Source organism: Schistocerca serialis, chromosome 3, assembly GCF_023864345.2.
Source record: "Schistocerca serialis cubense isolate TAMUIC-IGC-003099 chromosome 3, iqSchSeri2.2, whole genome shotgun sequence".
In the NCBI taxonomy this organism is placed as follows: Eukaryota; Metazoa; Arthropoda; class Insecta; order Orthoptera; family Acrididae; genus Schistocerca; species Schistocerca serialis.
The window spans coordinates 258,623,692-258,643,720 of record NC_064640.1 but is presented as its reverse complement, the minus strand read 5'-3'; the positions used below and the strand labels follow the sequence as shown (position 1 = coordinate 258,643,720).

Genomic DNA, 20,029 nt, shown 5'->3' with positions numbered 1-20,029 from the left:
GGCTTGGGCAGCGGAACTACACGGTCTGAGTAGGAAATGTCAGTTTGTCACGGACACTCATCATGAGTCTTATGCTGATTCAATCGTTAGGGATGCTATTCTACGGCTTGCTCCTGATAAAGAAGTTTGGCAACGTGCCTTACAACTGCCAAACCCATCGTTATCGGAAGTTCTAAGCATCACTCAATCTTTTGAAGTGTCTCACGCTGCTGGTGTGCAAATAGACGGGTGGTGTGATGTAGGCGCTATACAGACCACTTTCGACACGGACAATTTGCCTGTTTCCCAGGAGACCGACGATGTGGCGGCGGTTCACTCGCGTCAACAACGTCGCGTTGGGCCGCCACGCTTGCAGCGAAAACAGCAACCACAGAAGCAGGTTCGTTCTGCACTTCCTTCTTGTCCATGTTTCGTACAACATGACAGGGCCGCGTGTCCAAAATGTTGAGCCACGTGTAATTCATGTAGGAAAAAAGGCCACATTGCTTCTATGTGTCAGTCCCCTAAAGTTCCTGTCGACGAGGACGAGGCATCGGACATGGATGTTAACTGTGTGCTTTCTCAAACAAATAAGTTGTTTGTTACTGTTTGTGTCCTGGATAAAGACATTCGCATGCAAGTGGACACTGGCTCTGCAGTAACTCTCATCAATTCTCGCACATATTTGGAGTTGGGCTCTGCTCCCTTGTCTCCAGTTACGCGAAATCTGAGAACTTATAATAAACAGAAAATTCCTATCGTTGGCCAGTTTGACGCTTCCACTGCCTACAAGTCTGTTGTTAGGCCCCTCACGTTTTATGTGGTGGATCATGCGGGCACTGAAAACCTGTTCGGTTATGATGCTTTCCAGTTGTTCGGGTTCTCCATTGATGATGTGCACCTCATATATGAGGATATTCTGTATCAACAGCTGGATGGATTGTGTTCTGAATTCTCATCCGTGTTCTCTGTTGGTCTGGGTCGTGTCAAGGATTTTGAAGCCCACATTACTCTTAAACCTACAGCTCACCCTAAGTTTTTCCAGGCACGCCCTATTCTGGTGGCGTTGCGTGCACCTGTCAAGGCTGAGATAGACAGGTTAACAGCTTCAGGGATTCTCCTTCCTGTTACCTCCAGCGAATGGGCATCGCCAATCGTGGTGGTTTCTAAACCAAACGGGAGTCTGCGATTGTGTGGTGATTTTAAAGCCACTGTCAACGCTCAGAGCCTCATTGACACTTATCCTCTCCCCGTCCTGAGGAGTAATTTACCAAGCTTGCTGGGGGCCAGTTCTTTTCCAAACTTGACTTATCGGAGGCGTACCATCAGTTGCCGTTGGATGCGTCTTCCAAGGAATTTCTTGTCATCAACACTTCTTGTGGGTTGTATCAGTACCAGCGGTTACCGTTTGGCGTCACTAGCGCGCCGGCAATTTTTCAGCGGCTTTTGGAACAGCTCACGGCTTCCGTTCCCGGCTGCATAAACTATCTGGATGACATTGTTGTCACGGGGGCCTCCACTGAGGAGCACCTTCGCAATTTGCGTTCACTGTTTCGGGTTCTGCATTCGGCTGGGTTGAAGTGCAATCTGGACAAATCACAGTTGTTCCAACCCTTCATCGTGTATCTTGGTTTCCACTTGTCCGTGAGGGTATACGTCCTCTACGTCAGCATGTTGCAGCCATTACCGCTCTACCCCGGCCGTCTACAGTAAAAGAACTTCAGGCATTTCTAGGCAAGATTGCTTATTATCACAAAATCATTCCATCCGCGGCGGCGGTAGCTCATCCTCTGCATCAGCTGTTACGCAAAAATGTTCCTTTCTGTTGGTCCAAGTGTGAGCAGGCTTTTGTCCGCCTGAAGGCTCATTTGCAGTCGGCGTCTTGTCTTGCCACATTCCGTCCGGGTCAGCACTTGGTTCTGGCGACTGACGCGTCCCAGTATGGCCTAGGGGCTGTTCTCGCCCATCGGTATGAGGATGGGTTGGAACAACCCATCGCCTATGCTTCCAAGACCCTCAACGATGCGCAACGGCGTTATTCTCATATCGAAAAGGAGGCACTTGCTATCATTTATGCTCTAAAAAAGTTCAGCATTTATTTGTATGGTTCTAAGTTTCACCTCATCACCGACCACAAGGCGCTGGCCTCTGTTCAGCCCATCAGCGTCGCTTCCGGATAAGGTAGCTCACCGCCTGCAACGTTGGGCCTTATACTTGTCTCGTTTTCACTATGAGATTCACTATCGCCCCACGGCCCAGCACGCCAACGCTGACGCGTTGTCGCGTTTGCCGATGGGCCCCGACCCGGTTTTCGGTCGAGATGAACTCCTCTGTTTCCACATTGATGAGACAGAACATCGTGCGGTCGAGGGTTTTCCGCTTACAGGTTCGCAGGTCACGTTGGCTACTGCGCGGGACCCGGTCCTGCATCAGGTGATCGGTTTTATTCAATGGGGTTGGCCGGACAGGACCAAGGGCCGGGCATCGGATCCCCTTAGTAACTACCATGCCTTGCGCCTTCATCTGTCTGTTCATGATGGTGTTGTTCTTCTGGCCACGGATGGCACATCTCCATGGGTCGTGGTGTCAGCCTCTCTTTGCAATGATGTTCTCAAACTGTTGCATGGAGGCCATTGGGGGATTTCTCGGACTAAGTCCCTGGCCCGCAGGCATGTTTATTGGCCCGGTATTGATTCGGACATCGCCCACATGGTCGCTGCGTGTGGTCAGTGTGCTCAACAACTGGCTGCACCTCGTACAATGCCCTCTCCGTGGCCTGACCCGGCGCAGTCATGGGAACTGGTGCACGCTGATTTTGCCGGCCCCTTCCTCGGCACTTATTGGCTGCTGTTGATTGACGCCTTCTCGAAGTTTCCGTTTGTTGTTCGATGTCCATTGCCCACCACTGCGGCGACGATGCTGGCTTTGTCAAAAATCTTTGTGCTAGAAGGTCTTCGATCCACGATCATCATGGACAATGGCCCTCAGTTCTCTTCGCAGGCCTTCCATGATTTTTGTACTGGACACGGGATTCACCGTGTTACAGCACCGCCCTTCCATCCGCAATCGAATGGGGAGGTCAAGAGCCTTGTCCGCACTTTCAAAAGCCAGATGTAAAAATTCCGTAGCGATTTTTCCACAGATGACGCTCTGTTGCATTTTTTGAGTTCCTATCGCTTCACGCCTCTGGGTGATCGCAGCCCTGCTGAACTCTTGCATGGCCGCCAACTGCGCACTCTACTGCACCTGCATCACCCTGTCAGGCCTTGTACTGTGTCCCCTCGTGCGAGAAAATACTCTGTGGGTGCCGACATGTGGGCACGAGGGTATGGATCTCACCCTAAATGGATTCCAGGGGTGGTCAAGGCTCTTCGCGGCCGCCGGCTTTGTGAAATACTTACGGACGACGGCATGGTTGTTCGTCATTACGACCAGATGCGCCCACGAGTGGTGGCCATTCCGGTGCCAGTGCCACCGCCCCTTCCTTCGCCTCCACCAGCCCGAGAAGCCAGTCCTGTCGCTGCTGCCGATCTCCCATGCGTGTTGCTGCAGCCAACATCGCTACCGCTTCCGAGTACGCCGGAACCGGCCCTAGTCACGACGCCACCTTCTCCGGGACCCATCTAGCTGGAGCACACCCCCAGGTCCACGACACCTATGGATGCTGCTCTGGAGTTTTCACCCATCATCTCATCCAGGAGGCACGTTCCACGCACGGGCTTCCGTCCTGGACATTTTCGACCGTACTCTCGTGTTTCTCCGCAGGATCTTGCCTCCCAAGAGGCCATGAATGCCTCCGCGCTGTCCGTGTCTCCCAGGAAGTGAGTGTTTTTTTTTCAAGGGGGAAAAGTGTTGTGACAGTGCCACGACATTTAATAGTGCCGCCACGTCAGTACGCGCAAACGGCGATAGAGGCGCTCCGCAACTCGGCTGAGTGCGGGAGCACCACCTAGCTACGAACGGCGCCGGCCGCATGTCACGGCATGGCAGTCAAATGACCGATACGGAATTGGTAGCACGTAACCAGGTATTGTTTCTACGTTTGTATATCCACGCAATTTATTAGTGATTAAAGGTTACAACACTTGCTGCCTGAAATATTCACTTCCAGCAATTGGTTCTCAATCTCTGAATACTCAGATTAATAACCTTTGTCATAATTATAATTTTGTGTCTAATAGTTTGGGATACCCCATATATTTCCTATTTCTCCTTTTATCAATAACAAAATAGTATTTCAGTATATTGTCCCCTTACAGTATCTATTTGTAGCACACTTTTGTTTAATTTTCACCATCCCCAAAAACCTTGTTATGATCATAATCTTATGATCTTCATCTTCCAGTCACAATCAAGGAAACACGTATTCACACACAGAAAATGAATTTCTTACATCAGCAAGTTCACATCTAAGGGTACATCTCATGTCTCTCATTGCTGCCTTCAGATTAGTGACTACTCACATTTCATCCATAGGCATCTAAGAGTTTACAATCTATTTTTGGCAAAATTTGTGATTCTTTTTGGCCAAACTTGCATATAATTATGTTTTTTTTTTTTTTTTTTGTACGAGGGTAAGTCAATTATTATCCGCAATGTAGTTATATTTTTGGTTATTTTGGAAGTACTGTCATTTTATGTTGATCACTCATACTTTGTTTGTTTGTTGTTATCTTTACAATTTCCAAGCTGCTAGGTTGGTTTAGTTATCACTGCCTTGCTGTTAATCACAGCTACTCCACTGTCTACTCGCACCAAAGAAGAGCAACGTTCAGTGATCTGTTTTTTGTGGTTGGAAGGCATATCAGGGGCTGAAATTCATCGGAGGCTTTCGGTACACTACAAGAACAGTGTTTTGCCACAACGTAGTTTCTACGAATGGATTGAAAAATTCCAAAATGGTCGCACACGTGTTACGCACGATGAATGAGATGGACAACCATTTACCACCACAAATGAAGAAACCGTTGAGCAATCACATAAAATGAAATGATTCTCTTAGATGATTAACTATTGACGAAGTGGCACATTGTCTGCAAAATAGTCATGTTTCTGCCTACGAAATCATCCAGAACAGACTTGTGTTTCATGAAGTTTGTGCAAGGTGGGTCCCTAAACAACTCTCACATTTGCATAAACAAACTCACTTGGACATCTGCAAAAAAACATTTGGATCACTATGGTAATGAAGGGGACAACTTCTTAGACAGGCTCAGTACTGGTAACGAAACATGGATCCATCATCACAAGCCAGAGAGAATGGCAGAGTATGGAATGGAAACATCCAAACTCGCCATGCAAGAAAAAGTTCAAGACCCAACCATCCACAGGAAAACCAACGCTTACAGTTTTTTGGGATGCACAAGGTCCAGAATTGGAACATTATGGGGAAAGGTGCACAACAATAAACAGTGTACATTACAGAGAGATGCTAACAGCCAGACTAAAGCCTGCAATTTGAAGCAAACCCTGAGGACTGCTGTCAAAAGGTGTTGTTGCATGACAATGGCCATCCGCATACTGCTGCCCACACAGCTGAAACGCTTCAGAACTCAAATTTGAAGTACTGGATCATCCTCCATATAGTCCCGATCTTGCCCCTTCTGGCAATCACTTGTTTGGCCCACTCAAACAGGTATTAAGCGGTCATCAATTTGCCTTGGATGAAGCAGTGAAACAAGCGGTGCATTCTTGGCTCGCAGTTCAACCAAGAACCTTCTTTTATGAGGGCATCAGGAAGCTCGTACAGAGATGGACCAAGTGCGTTGACACGCAAGGAGACTACGTCGAAAAATGACATTCTTGCAAGTTTCCTATTTGATTACAACAAAATTTCGTAATGTTTAGATATACAGTTCTTAAAGATTGTCATGCTACATGCTTGAAATTCAGGCTTTAGTGCTTTGAAATTGACTGATAAAAATAGTGGTGATTTGGGAGCTTTGTCACTGCAATGTTTGCTTTTGCAAAAACTTATAACAGTTTTTTTTTTTCCAAAAATGGTCTTCACTTGTTTTCTGATTTTGAATCTATTTAAGTTTTCAGCAAATCAATGTTACTGCATCTTTGTGCGAGTGAATAGATGCTTCTTCAATTTAAGGTGTTTCTCAATATTATTTTTCTTGTCCCACCAAATTTGGCAACTACAAAATCTGCGGATACTGATTTTGACCTTTTGTGGGCATGGTTGAAATACAATGACTGGTTTTGTTTTCCAGTTGCTACAACGCAGACGGTAGAGTGTGGATACTATAAACTGGCTGTTATCCACAAGCATACACAAATTAGAATGACAGTCAAAGGGGTGAGGAGCAGTGCCAGCCAGCTTACACCTGTGTTGTGGGAAAGCAGGACAGACATATGGTCATGAGGTGTCCCAATCCCTCTTGGTGTTGTGAGGTCATAACTGAAATCTGACAGACTGTTCAAGCTGGAACTCTATCAGTGTTTGACGCAACTACAATTCAAAACACCTACAATCTAAAACTGTCACGGTAAGGTGTCCCCATTGTAGCAATTTTTGAACTTTGGCTAGAAGACTCATGTATGCATTTCTTTGCTCAAAGATGCTAGGACCCGTGCCCAGTCCAACATTGAATTACAAACTACCTCTGATAAAATAGTTCATCTCAATACAATCTACAATGAAATAGCATTTATTAGGTAATTGTGTGTTTTCACATTTTGAGGCAGAATATGCATTTATTGCAAATGCGAATGTCCCTATTCATCAGCATTCTCTCAAGTGTATCATGACAGCTGCAGTTTGCAATTAAATTCATTGTTCTTTTACTTTCCTTTGTACTGTAGATACTGTGACAAGTTCTTGCAAGTATCTTTCTTAGCTAATTTCTTTAAATGGTGTTGCTCTACTCTGGAATTTTAAAATAATCTCACAGTGTTACTGAGCTGACTATTATTCCTTCCTAAGACATTTGTTGAGTACTCTAACAGTTACTGTTAAAGTTCTTTGACATTTATCAATTACTACCAGTGATAAAGTTTCCTTCCCTCACCTGTAGCATCATTGTTTGATATATATTTACCATTCAGCATTAATGTAACATGTTTCATGACTTCAGAAATACCTTTTTTCTCTTCATACTATGAATAGCAATAACATTATTGTGCTCTTGTTCCATGCCTACAGGTAAACACAGGAGTACCTGGTTAGACATGTAATTGAATGATGGTGTTGAAGCAAGTGCAAAATACCACAGCAATCAAGGCAGTAACAGGCCTTGGTGATTGTACTTGGGATTAGCAAAATAAACAATGTGGCAGTTTGAAATACTTGGGCAACAGCATCAGAGTGTTTACATATATCATTCCAACATTCCTGTCCAGAATTGGTAGTGTCCACTGGATTGATGGAATGGAAGACCTTTGTAGGCTGCAGGGTGCCCTATACAGTACTAGTGTTTTTAAACTATATCCAGAGCATGCAGTCTGACAGAGTTAGCTAAATCAAATGAGAATTCCAATTTTACAACATTAACAGAGAATCGATCTTTTGAAACTTTTCTTTAGAAATTTACTCAAAAAATATGTAAAATTCATTAGTTCCACAAGCACTCATAAATTAGTCCCACAAGTAGCTAACATTTTCAATTTTTATTTCTAAAAATATATTACTTAACTTACCTGAAGCATCTTATCTCTCCTTTCAGAGCTGACTTTGATCCTTTCAACAGCATTTATTAGATTCAAAAGATGAGTCAGCCACTTTGGTGCAACAGTAGCATGAAACATTTTCATAACAACTTCAGCAAGCTCTAGCAAACTGACAAGGGAAGAAATGATTCCTCTTCTTACAATTAACAGAGCACATGGAGTCCGCAGCTCCTGAATATATAAAAAAGTATTTATATTAAAACATAACAATAATTCTGATTGAAGTTTTCATAACATTATGCACACACACAGTAATATTTTTTGCAGCCTTAAAACTTATATGTTAACTGACATTCTTTGAACTAGAATTTCAGTATATTGGCAAAAAATGCAGAAATCATAAACATACATTAGAAGCTATAAAAAAGCAAATTTGTTTCTTACAAAGAGCTACATAACATATTACTTACCTCCAAAAGAAGTGAAAGTAAATGCATCCTTGCAGCGAGTTTACTGCCTGTGGGTGACTCCACAAAAGCAGATAAAACTTTTGATGGTTTATCGTAGTCTTCAAAGCATTCTTGAAACAACTTTTCAGCATATGTATCTACCTGTTTAGCAATACAAATTCTCAAATACAGAAATAAAATACAAAATTCAATAATACAATGGAAAGAAAGTAAAACTGTGTGTTAACAACTTTTCCACAACTTATCTGTAACATTTTCAGATTTTACTCATCACTGGCATCATGTTATGGAATTTTAACCTGTAATTTTTTGAACTGACATACAACACAACTTTCTGTAAATTTTTATTTAATGTTTCCCATTATGTATCTCCTCTAAGATCTAGGAAAGTTTAGACTATGGAAGTAGGATGAATTTTAGATCAATGCACACCACCACTGCAGAGGCAAGGGTAATAGTGAAGGATTGTTAGCACATATACTATTTGGTCAGAACTATCTGGATATCTATTAGTGGATATTAAATGGGGTATATCCAATCTTTGCCTTTATGATGGCTTAAAATCTGCTGGAGACACTGTCAATGAAATGTCTCAATGTCTGTGGAGGAATAGTAGCCCATTCTTCAAGAGTTGAAACCATAGAAGATAGTGATGTCACACATTGGGGTCTAGAGTTAAGACAATATTCTAAGTTATCCCAAGGTGTTCCATTGGGTTCAGGTTGGGACTCAGATCAGGCCAGTCTATTGCCGGAATGTCACTGTCCAAAAGTCATTGCCTCACAGATGGTTCACATTCGTGCTGTTAAAAACAATCATTGTCTCTGAACTGTTCCTCAACTGTATGCAGTGCACAATGCTATAAAGTATGTTGATATATCCTTCCTTAAGTGTAATAAAGAAACCATGACTTGACCATTAAAAACACCCACGCACTGTAATACCAACACCTGCATACTTCACCAAACTCTATGGAGGCTGGGCAGCATAGGAGGCATGGAGGGAAGGAGGGTCGGAGGAAGAAGGCATAGAAGTGTATGGACTCAAATGTGTCCTACACTGAAAGTGACAATCTGTGATTGAATATATTTTAAAAATGCACAAATTTGTAGCTTCAGTCTTGTTTCTTTTTGATCAACTCTGTATGGTGGACCAGAAGGGCAACTCTCCATTACGTTTGCTTGTTTACTGCCACAAAGTTCTCAGATTTTAGTGAAAACTGTCACAAAATAAGGACTCAATTCAAAGTCTAAGAAAGTCTTGCCTGTATATGCCAAGGAAAGCTCTTCCTTATGTAGTGACCCTTTTTTCTATACTGACTTCCATATCTTGCATGAAAGTAGGAATGTTAATTTATCTATACATTGACTGGTATTGAGGGGGTTTTGTTTTATCCTGTCTAGTTCTTAAATTGACCCCAGTGAGTCACTACACATATTGTCTTCCCAGTTCTGAAGGAAAAAACCATAAGTAAATTAATACTAGTGTTTTCAATAGATTCTTGTTCACTTGTTTCAGTTACTAGTCTGCAGTTTATTCTTGGTGAAAATCACGTAACGTAATTATTTATGAAACTAAATCGAAGTAAAGTTCAAGACGAATAGTCAGTTTCAAATTAACACGTTATTTTATTTAACAATAATTATTAATAAATCAGTTCATTTACACAATCGCATTCAAAGGGGTTCTTTGAATAAGTATCTAATCTGGAATCCTGTCAATATCAGAGATACTAAACAATGTTCTGCCACTTTCGATAAAAAGATTTTTCTCGTTTAATATCCATAAACTGTCACGAACTATGATTACTAGTCGCGTGAAGTAAAGTTTTTCCACTATCACAATACAAAGTCCGAATCTGTCCAAAAATCATTAATTCCGTAAAATATTTAAATCTTCACACGAAGTGACAAAGTTAAAGAGATTATTGATCACCTCCCTGTTCCTCTAACATGACAAAAGTTCTAATTCTGATCTGAAATTAATGCTTTCCAAAAAACAATCTCGTTGCGATTTATTCTTGTGCCCTGATTTAATAAAGCTTCTATTGTTGCTTCCTAAAGCTGTACGTCCTAATTGACTTCGAACAGACTAGAGGATAGAGACTGGAGTATCATAATTGCATTGTATGTCTATTTACACTTAATTAAACGCTATCTTTGGTCTTCAAGACCTATGTTCTGTGACTATAATATTTATTTTCTCATACATAAGAAAAACTAATAATTTAACCATTTCTATCATTTTCCCCCCCTCCCATGCTTCCAAAATTTATGGTTAAAATTCTTTTCTTTTTCTATTATTTTTATACTATAGATCTCTCTCTATTTGTCTCTTATTTCTATTATGTAAATTACTACTTGTGGAGGGGCTTGGGACATTTTCTGAATTTATATTTCATGGGCATGGGAGCTAATTTGGGAGCTATTTTTGTTTATTAACACCGAGAGGCGTTGTAGGTGTTACACTTAGTAATGCATGCAGTCTCTTTTCTTTAGGGTCTATGTGGTATTTTAGCACTTCACTTACATTTTGTGTCAACACAAAATGGTCTTTCTTTTCTTCTACCTGAGACCCTAAAAGTGCAGTAACAAACACTGAATCTTTACCTGTGAAATGACTGTGTTGATGGTTACATCACGGAAATGTGGACCAATCCTCTTTGCAGCAGCTGTCAAGAGGTCCATAGCATAGTACGTTGTTTCAGGTATCCAGTCAATGTACATCATACATGAACCAAACACATCTAAAGAAAATTCATCCAGTGCTTCTCTGCTGATTACCACATACTCGTCTACCTAAAAATTGATCAGGAACAGTTTTAATATTAATGAGAGTTTTCACTTTGTGTCAAACATATCAACATACACTGAAGTACATACACACAGTTATTTATTTCATTAATTAATGTTCAAAGAACTACATCTTAACAGAAAACAGTATTGAACAAAATTACAGAATATAAAATGTGTCTGACTGGTGCTGATTGCTGAAAGAGAGAGAGAGAAATTTTGCAGACATACCATATTTAAAATAAGGAACAAACTACATGAACCAGAGTAGAATCTTCTAACATGCATTTTCTTTCTGAATATCAAACCATACAGCAACTTGATAACAAGTTATAAAATAACATGTAGGACCAAATCAAAAGGGCTTGAAAATTAAATTTCCATTCAGTACTAAATTTTGTTCTGGCACTTGATGTGGTCATTCACATCTGTCAATTGGGGGTGTCAGTTTCACATAGCCAACAGGTGCATAGCTACCAATGACTGGTGAGAAATTAGATGTTGTACTGCTGAAACAAAGCATCTCATACTTTACACAGAATTTGTGGTTACGTAGAACCATTGCCATGACCAGAACATTGAATTTTTTACAATCTCTTTGGAAGAATGTTACTGTGACATACTAATCTAGCTGCAGCTTCAAAGTGCTGACAAACCTCTTTGCCTACCCACCACATGTTATGGCAAACACTACCAACATTGCTGCACAAAACATTCACCCTACTCTGGACTTTTACAGACACTTTATGCAATTGTAAGAATGAAAAAATACTTCTCTCAATTTACTATCACATTGTTTTCATTCTAACAAGCTTATTTCATGATTAGATCACAACAAAATCTTTATAATATTGTCAGATAGTCTTTTGTCTTATGGAACACTCACCTTCCCCATTTGAATCAGTGGTGATGGGTGGTTTAAGAGATAGTCTGTAGCTTGCTCCAAACCGGATGTATTCTTAAGTGCAACCACACAACGGTCTTCTGTGAATCCCATGTCCATCAGTTGTTTGAGATGGTCAAGATTAACACCCAATGCAGTATTAGTTACATTTTTTGCAGGAGCCTCAGATGTCGTGGGAGTTGGAGGTTTAGCTAACAAAGCTTTCTTCCTTGAGGCAATAGTTTCATTCAGCATTTCTTGATAAATTCTTTCCTGCAGTTTAAAAATGAGTCTTAGGGATAATGAACCTTGTGCTAGGTTTAAAAGTGAATCATTAGTTTATTACTGTAATGATAATCAAACACATCTAAGGGGCAAAGGATGTTGCAAGTGAACATCACGCTACAAAAAATTTTTAAAACACTCACCCCTCTGATAATGTGTCTCAATATGGCGAACATGGTTTCAGACATGCGAGTTCCATATGTCTTCAAAGGTTTTTTCCTCCACATCAGCATGACAGCCTGGTATGCATCCTGGAAAACCAGTGACATAGTGTTTTCAGTTGACTACATCTTTCCATGTGTGCTGAATTATTACATCAGGCTTTCATTAAGATACATTTATACATGGTGCTTTGAGAACTGATGTCATAACTGTAAAGTTTAAATTACTACCTCCAACTTTCAGATAAACTCATCCACATGAGCTACACCAACGATTAGAACATTGAGTCGTTTGCTTACTTTGTCACAAATATAGTCTATCACCCGTTTAATTAAGGTAGGTAATGCAATCAAATTATGTTGACATCTGCATGTCAAGGGCAACACTTGTCTACAACTAACTTCTATTAAACAGATAGTAACCAATAGTCATAACACTACTATCTTTACCAAAAAGCTAATACATAACTTCACCACCACCACTCATTAGTTCATTAATTAACTGTACCATTTCTCGTTGAAATAAACAGAACTATTCAAGGTTGTTTTTCTTTTACAAGACCAGTACTGAACTGATACCAGACAAGAGCCATTGTCAGCTGGATTTCTTGTTTTTAAGATTGCTGACATGCTATGTTCTCACTGTCCCATTGCCAATACCAATCCCTATATCATCATTGCACCACACTGAAAATAACTGCAATAATGAAAGTACACTCTTTTAGGTTCTTTTATTCACTAAACCCTACCCTCAATCGTCTTCTCTCTATCTATACATAGCCTTGATTGGCAGACAACCTAAATCTGTCATATGCTTGATATTTTTTGTGAAGTACTCCCATGCCTTTCTTCATTCTCCATCTACAGTACTTCTGACTTTTATATTAATGCTGCTTTAGTATAGTGCCCTCGACTCCTGCCAATTATGTCTCATTACATTTTCAAAGTGCACACAATGAAACCAGTATTCAGTATAAGTTAACTATCTTATGATTTTAAGAGGCAAATTGCTTATGGGCTAACAAGTGGACCACTGCCTACATCACTGATTTCATCCACATTCATGACATATGCAAGGCTTGGCCAGAAATTAATGTGACAAAAGTGGCAGTGCCAAATGGCAAAGGATTTAGAAACAATAGCATTTTTGGCTTGGGCTGGGCAAAGAACAAGCCATTTATACAAGTGTTGTTTCCAGGTAGTGGTTGGCACAGACGAAAGAGTACACAACAGTAATCCAAGGGACACAGGTCCGAGTCCCTGTGTGGAAACATATTTTTTTTTTAATTTTTATGTTACACAGCAAATAAACTGAAGTAATGTTGAATATATTTTATATATTAATATTTTCATTAAAGGAATGAAAAGAGAAAGCAAATGAAAATTTGTCAATTCAAATAAATTTCCAGGAAGTAATTGTAAGGCATACAAAATAACTATGTAATTAAGATTAGATACTTTTACTATCCTACAGTTAATATTTAACACATGCTGATTGTATTCATTGTAAAAACAGGGAAGCAGTCTTGCACACATTAGGAATGCCGCATTTTTACTATTACAAGGTTGTTTTAATATTCCTATACAAAAACAAAAGTGGTTTACATTCACAAAAGGTTCTCTCTCTTCACACAGTTTGGCAGTGAACCACACGTAACACATCATTTTGCCTAAAGTTTTTGATGGCACTCAGCCTCACTTATGCAATACTTTTTAAAAGAGTAAACTGCCATTTGACTGTTTATCATCATATTTATCTTCTGTACTACCCATATTTTGGCTTTTATGTCATTGTCAACCACAAAGCTAAAAGTTGTTAGGTCATTAAGTCATATTTGGACTGCCTTAACAAATAAGACCTATAACGGCTCAACAACTTTTAGGATTGTACTTGATAAGGACATAATAGCTGAAATAAGGGTAGTACAAAAGATGAATACAATAATACACAGTCAAATGGCAGTTTACTCTATTAAAAAATTTTGCCTAATATTGGTGATGACACAGAATTTAGTTTGATTAAGTCTTCCCAGAATGTGATTTACTCTGTTGATGAGATAAGGGCAGATCTGAAGCTTTTTGACCTAAATTCTTTAGTTAAAAAGTAACAAAGCTAAAAAAAAAAAAATGGTTCAAATGGCTCTGAGCACTATGGGACTCAACTGTGGAGGTCATTAGTCCCTAGAACTTAGAACTAGTTAAACCTAACTAACTTAAGGACATCACAAACACCCATGCCCGAGGCAGGATTCGAGCCTGCGACCGTAGCGGTCTTGCGGTTCCAGACAACAAAGATCACACAGTTGTCATACTGGTGTGCATTTGGGGGATCACTTTAATACCACACAATGACAATCCATCTTGAAAAACCTTTTAACATAATTGTGGATTTGTTATTCTTTCTAATGAGCCAATTAATAGAAGAAATTTGTTCTCCTGCATACAGGGTTTCATCAATTAGGCATTATCTCAGTTTATCTGCAGTCTAAAAAATGTAAAATAGAAAATACAATTTCCACATAGGAACTTGCTCCCATGACCCTCAGATTACCATTCTGTGCTCTTTCCACTGTGTCAACTGCTGCCTGAAAACTATGGTAACTTACATGGCTCATGTCAAGAGGGACTAATATACACTGATAATATAATCAATTTTTTTTTTAATAAGCAAAATTTTCTCTTTCTGGTAATCATTGTTTTATGTAGCACTTCTGCTAGTTTCTAGTCCACCTCTTCCATAAATGTGATGTTGCTGTGTGTGTCTGAACAAACCAAGGTGATAAAAGATACCAAAAAGTAATACTGACTATATGATTAGCATGATAGTATGCCCTTGACCAGCAGGTAATTGTTTTAAAGGACAGATTAAGATTTTGACATCATCTCTGTAACCCACAGGAGGCAGCAATATGTTTGTCTTCATACTGGCTGTTAACTGACACTACTGCTGTCATCTAACTTTCAGTGCTACATCCCAAACCTATGAACCCCATGAAAACTTCTGGGATCATCCTTTGGAAGTGACATTCATCATTTCCCATCTTGGACACATTCAACATATGTGTCAACAAGACAACAGCCTCCAAGGCATCTCTGTGCAATGGTCTACGACCTTGAAAACTATCACAGGCTTTTATACCTAATATCTTATCCAAAAGTTTTAAGATGCAAATAGGACTGAACAATTTGGACATGAATGACTTCTAGTGAGGACCTTTACTGATAATTATGTCATTTCAGTTTTATTTACAAGTTCAGGCACCCTTTTTGGTAGGAGAAACTCATTTTACAGTTTTAAAATGTAGCTGTCTATTTGATCAATAATGGCTTTTATTACTTTGGCATGAATCAAGTCCAATAGACTCCTTCCATGGTTGACAATCATGGCTATAACACAGATGGATTTTACTCTTTTCTAAGCAGCTAATGTCCTTGTGCATCATTAAATAATTGTCAACCTCACTGCTAAGGGAATATTAGGGTTTAAAATCCACTGAATATCAGGTCATAGACGAAAGCAACTTATTTTCAGATAAAGTCTGCGTCATGTATGAAAGCAGCCAAATTTTCAGCCTTTCTGTGCATCTACCGCTGGCAGACAATAAGTTCATTCTCCTTTTGAGCAGCTAGCCCCAAGTTACAGCTAGATGGTGAGGATCTCTCTCCTGCATGCTGCACTGTTACCATACATTGTGACAACCAAATTGTTCATTCAATTATCCATGTTATTTTGTTGTAGCAATCTATCTGTGGATGTATAACTGTAAATTCATTAGAGTGCTTTCCAAATATAGCAATAAACCTGGGGTGCTTCATAAGCAAGGAGCATTATTTACCACATTTATAACTTTCCCAAACTTTAATTTTAAAGGAGGACTCCTATTGCTCATGTTTAAAACTACAAGAATGGACTGCAGAAATATGTGGTGTCTGCAAGAGGACTACAGAGAGACTTGTAAACCAAAATATCAGAGTTGTAGAAAACTCAGGAAAACATGGTTTTGTACAACCTGGAAAGCATTTAAATCACAAGAAACCTGTAAACCAAATGGGTGTTTTTGACAATGATATTTTAAAGCACTCTGCATTTGAACTGTATATGAGTAGTGAATACCACAGATCACAAAAACTTGTTACAATTATGCATAAGAAAATTGACTTCAAAGGAAGCACTTTGTCGATGCAAAGAATGTTAAAAGACATTGCTTTCATATATGTTTAATTCTTTAATTGAAAGAGGTGACACAGGTGCAGCACAAGCTGCTTCCCTCAGAGATGCACAATACATGACGAGGAGGTAATTCAACAGTGTGTTATCTTGATGAAATATGGGTGAATTAAAATCATTCTAGGAATACCTTCTGCATAAAGAGTTATGGTACTGGCAGTTCTGAGTGCTGGTTCTTCTTCTGGTTTTGTTCCCGAGAGTAAACCTGTATCCAGGTGTAAGAAAAACAGCAGTGACTACCATTCACAAACGAATGCTATCAAGTTTAAAGATGTGGTTCACTGAACAATTCCTATCATACCGTGCTTCGAAGTCTGTCATTATAATGTACCTAGCCAGTTATCATTCTGCTGATAAAGAGAAAATAAGAAAGTGGATATTGTGTTCTGGCTTAAAAATAAAATGTTCCACTCATTATACACCAGACTCATGCCAAACTCTTGCAGTATATTAATTTACACAAGTCACCTGACACAACATAGAAACTTTATTTTCTTGCACATGAATGTGGGTAACACAGTTTTTCATTTACACACATCTGTGTCCGTACAATATGACAGAACTAATTTGGACACAGGTTAAAGATTATGCAGAAGAAAACATAAAACATACATGATAACAGAAACTGAATCACTTGTGCATGATGTAATAGACAAAATTTCCCCTTCCACGTGGGCACACTGTGTGTGGCACACTGAAAAGCTACAGGAAGTAGACTTTGATAGGGAGGTGAAGACAGACATAAGCCTTGAACCAATCACCATAAATTTACAATCACATGGTTTGGACAAAGAATCAAATAGGAGTATTGCAACAGTAGACTTTGGAAAAAATGCTTAAAATTGCTTGCTTTTAAAGACTCGTGGTTTAAAAAACCTGTGTTTGTCAATCTATAAATTGTATACACAGTATATGAGCACTTCCTACCATTTACTGAGTAGTAGCTTCTAACCTATGAAGTATGCAGACTATAATGCGCAACATATTGCCCAAAGGGAAGTTAAGCTTTTCCCAGTGTGTTGTACATGCTAACAACAACAAATGGGGCTGAAGAAATTCATCAAAAATTGGTATTTTTACAAGTAAACCCCTGTCATTTCCAAGGCATGAATTGGAAAACGCATTAAGAGGGGGTTTTCGACATTGTCAGTCGGCATTCCTTTGAGTTGTGTGCAGAAGATTTGTTTGCTTGTTCAGTGGATCATAAATGCGGTCTCTCACTGTAATATTGAATGAATGAAACTCATAATGCCTGTTGACAATGAAAAATATGACAACATCCTGACCATTTTTACGATAGTCTTTTGCAATACTCTTTGCTACCAGTAATTCTTTACACTTATCTACAGTCAAACACACCCATGTACAAGCATTACAATATTCTTGAAACATTCCATGAAGTAGAAATAGTTGTAAAGCAAACATAATGATTTTGGCTTGTGTCTGAAGTTAATTTTGTTCAGTATTATAATTTTACTTAAAATGCAGTCCAAATTACAAAAAACAACAATTGTTGCAACCAGTTCCAATAATCTTTTAATTAGACAACCATCATTTTGAGAAAAATTGCACTAGAAATCTCCACAAAGCTGTGTCAGCTGTTCTCATTTTCTGTTATCATGTGGACTGTAGCTGTGGATGCAACATAGTCAAGACGTGACGTAAGATTTTCCCTCATGTAGATGATAGATGAAATCTGTTTTAAAATTTATTATTCCCCTCATAAATCTGAATGTATGATACAATGTACCATATGCATATGTACCTGATTGTTGTCTGAAGCAAATTAGTTAGGTAATGCAGACTTAGCTGCCTACTCTCTCCCACCAAGCGTGCACAGACTTCATCCCCTCCATGCTTCTCTATCGCCCCACCTCTATGCAGAGAAGTGCCTTACTACAAGATGTGCGCTACAACAGATTCCTGCCATCTAAATGTTTTACAAATCTGAAAGCAGGATCATAAGTGAAGTACAGTACACAGCGCCGAGAGCTTTCATTATTAACACGGAAGTACAGACAGGACAGAACTGAACTGAACTCTTGGCTAGAGAGTGCTGTTATTCATACAAATATTGAATATTCCAGAATATACAAATATAACAAACCTATGTTCAAAAACTTTCCAGAAATGATAAATACAAAATATCAAATAAATGCTGGAAATCTGGTTTGAATTGATGACCTGCAGCACACGATCTAATGATGATAACTTTTACACCACCCTGTATGCAGCACAGTTTGGGATATTGAAGAAACAGTGACCCACTGTTTCAGAAGTTTTCATTCAAGCTGACTACAGCACCCTGTACCTAGACATTGTCAATGGTGAACATTGGCAGCACTGGGAGGTGATCGGATTCTGATCATGTTTTGACATCCCGTTCACTGTGAGTAACATCGAACGTAATTCCTCCCAACAAAGCTTTGTGATTGTCAAGCAGTTTTTCAGTTTCCTTGAATGATATGACCTGTCACACTCCCCCCACACATCTATCTGCACCTCAAGACAGAGGGCACTAATGACGTGCCTGCCCTTTTGTCTGCTTGATGAAGGGTCATAATCCTCAATTTTGTATGAGGCATCTGTCAAGAGACTAAGGATGTGACACAGGCCACAGTAGCATTTTACTAACTTCTCTGATAGATCCACTTTCCCCACAGGGCTGTATCTCACCGGCCAGTGCTTGATGTTACAGCACTCTTAGTCTTTCTCCTGGGTTGCCAGGGTCCATATGCAAGCCAGCTGTCCTGCTTCTTCAGTTCTAGTGATGAGCGGTTTCACATAGTAATCTGGAGTATTGTCCATTTGAAACAGGAACAGCATACTCATTCTCATTTTCACTCACCTTGTGATTGTGGAGCAGAGCAAGAAAAGTGTGAAGACTGTAACGTCTTACCTCAGTGTGTTTTATGTGAATGCCACGACAGGAAGTATTGTATCCCAATCTCTTTTCAACACAGACATTTAGTGTGTGTCGGTCAATGTCTTATTAAAGCATTCTCTGAGGCCATGAGCCTATGTGTAGTAGGCTTTTGTTATCCTGTGGGTGATGTAGCAATGTCAAATTACAGCAATATTACTCTTGAATGGAAAACACTACCACAATCAGAAATAATCACTCAGGGTGCTCCATTTTTCAAAGTGATGTTTGTACAAGGAGGCTTGCAATTCACAGATCTTTGGCAATTGGCACAGATTTAATGACAGCAAGATGGGTGAGAGAATCAGTGTTGACTATTATCCATCAATTCCAATTTGCCAATTTTGGGAACCTCCCAGAAGGGTCAGCTCCAATTTGGTGGAATGGCTCTTTTGTAGAGGGAATTCATGCTAGATGCCCTGAATGTAATTGCAGCATTTGCTTCTGTTGCTGGCATTCTTATAGTGGCTAACATAGTGTGCAACAAATTGGTAGAGACGTGGCCAGCGATAGCTGCATTTAATTCTGTTTCAGGGTCTTCATGGATCCCAGGCAAAGTTGGAATATCACAGAGAAACTTCAGGATAGCTGGCCATAGACAAGCTGGAATGGCAAACAATCATTTCTATCCTGTTGGATCACAGAAGTTCTTATACAATATTCTGTTTATTAACTAGAATTCTTCTTTGGTTCC

General features: G+C 39.7%; 1 protein-coding gene across 1 annotated transcript in view; it reads right to left on the bottom strand.

Annotated features, from left to right (window-relative positions):
• LOC126470028 (E3 ubiquitin-protein ligase HUWE1) overlaps window positions 1-20,029 on the bottom strand; it is a 458,288-nt gene that overhangs the window by 204,115 nt on the left and 234,144 nt on the right. Inside the window, exons 20-24 of the mRNA XM_050097515.1 lie at window positions 12,167-12,274; window positions 11,742-12,011; window positions 10,673-10,861; window positions 8,064-8,204; window positions 7,624-7,824 (exon numbers count right to left, since the gene is read on the bottom strand). Of these exons, the coding sequence (XP_049953472.1) occupies window positions 7,624-7,824; window positions 8,064-8,204; window positions 10,673-10,861; window positions 11,742-12,011; window positions 12,167-12,274 (909 nt within the window). The remainder of the gene's footprint in view (window positions 1-7,623; window positions 7,825-8,063; window positions 8,205-10,672; window positions 10,862-11,741; window positions 12,012-12,166; window positions 12,275-20,029) is intronic.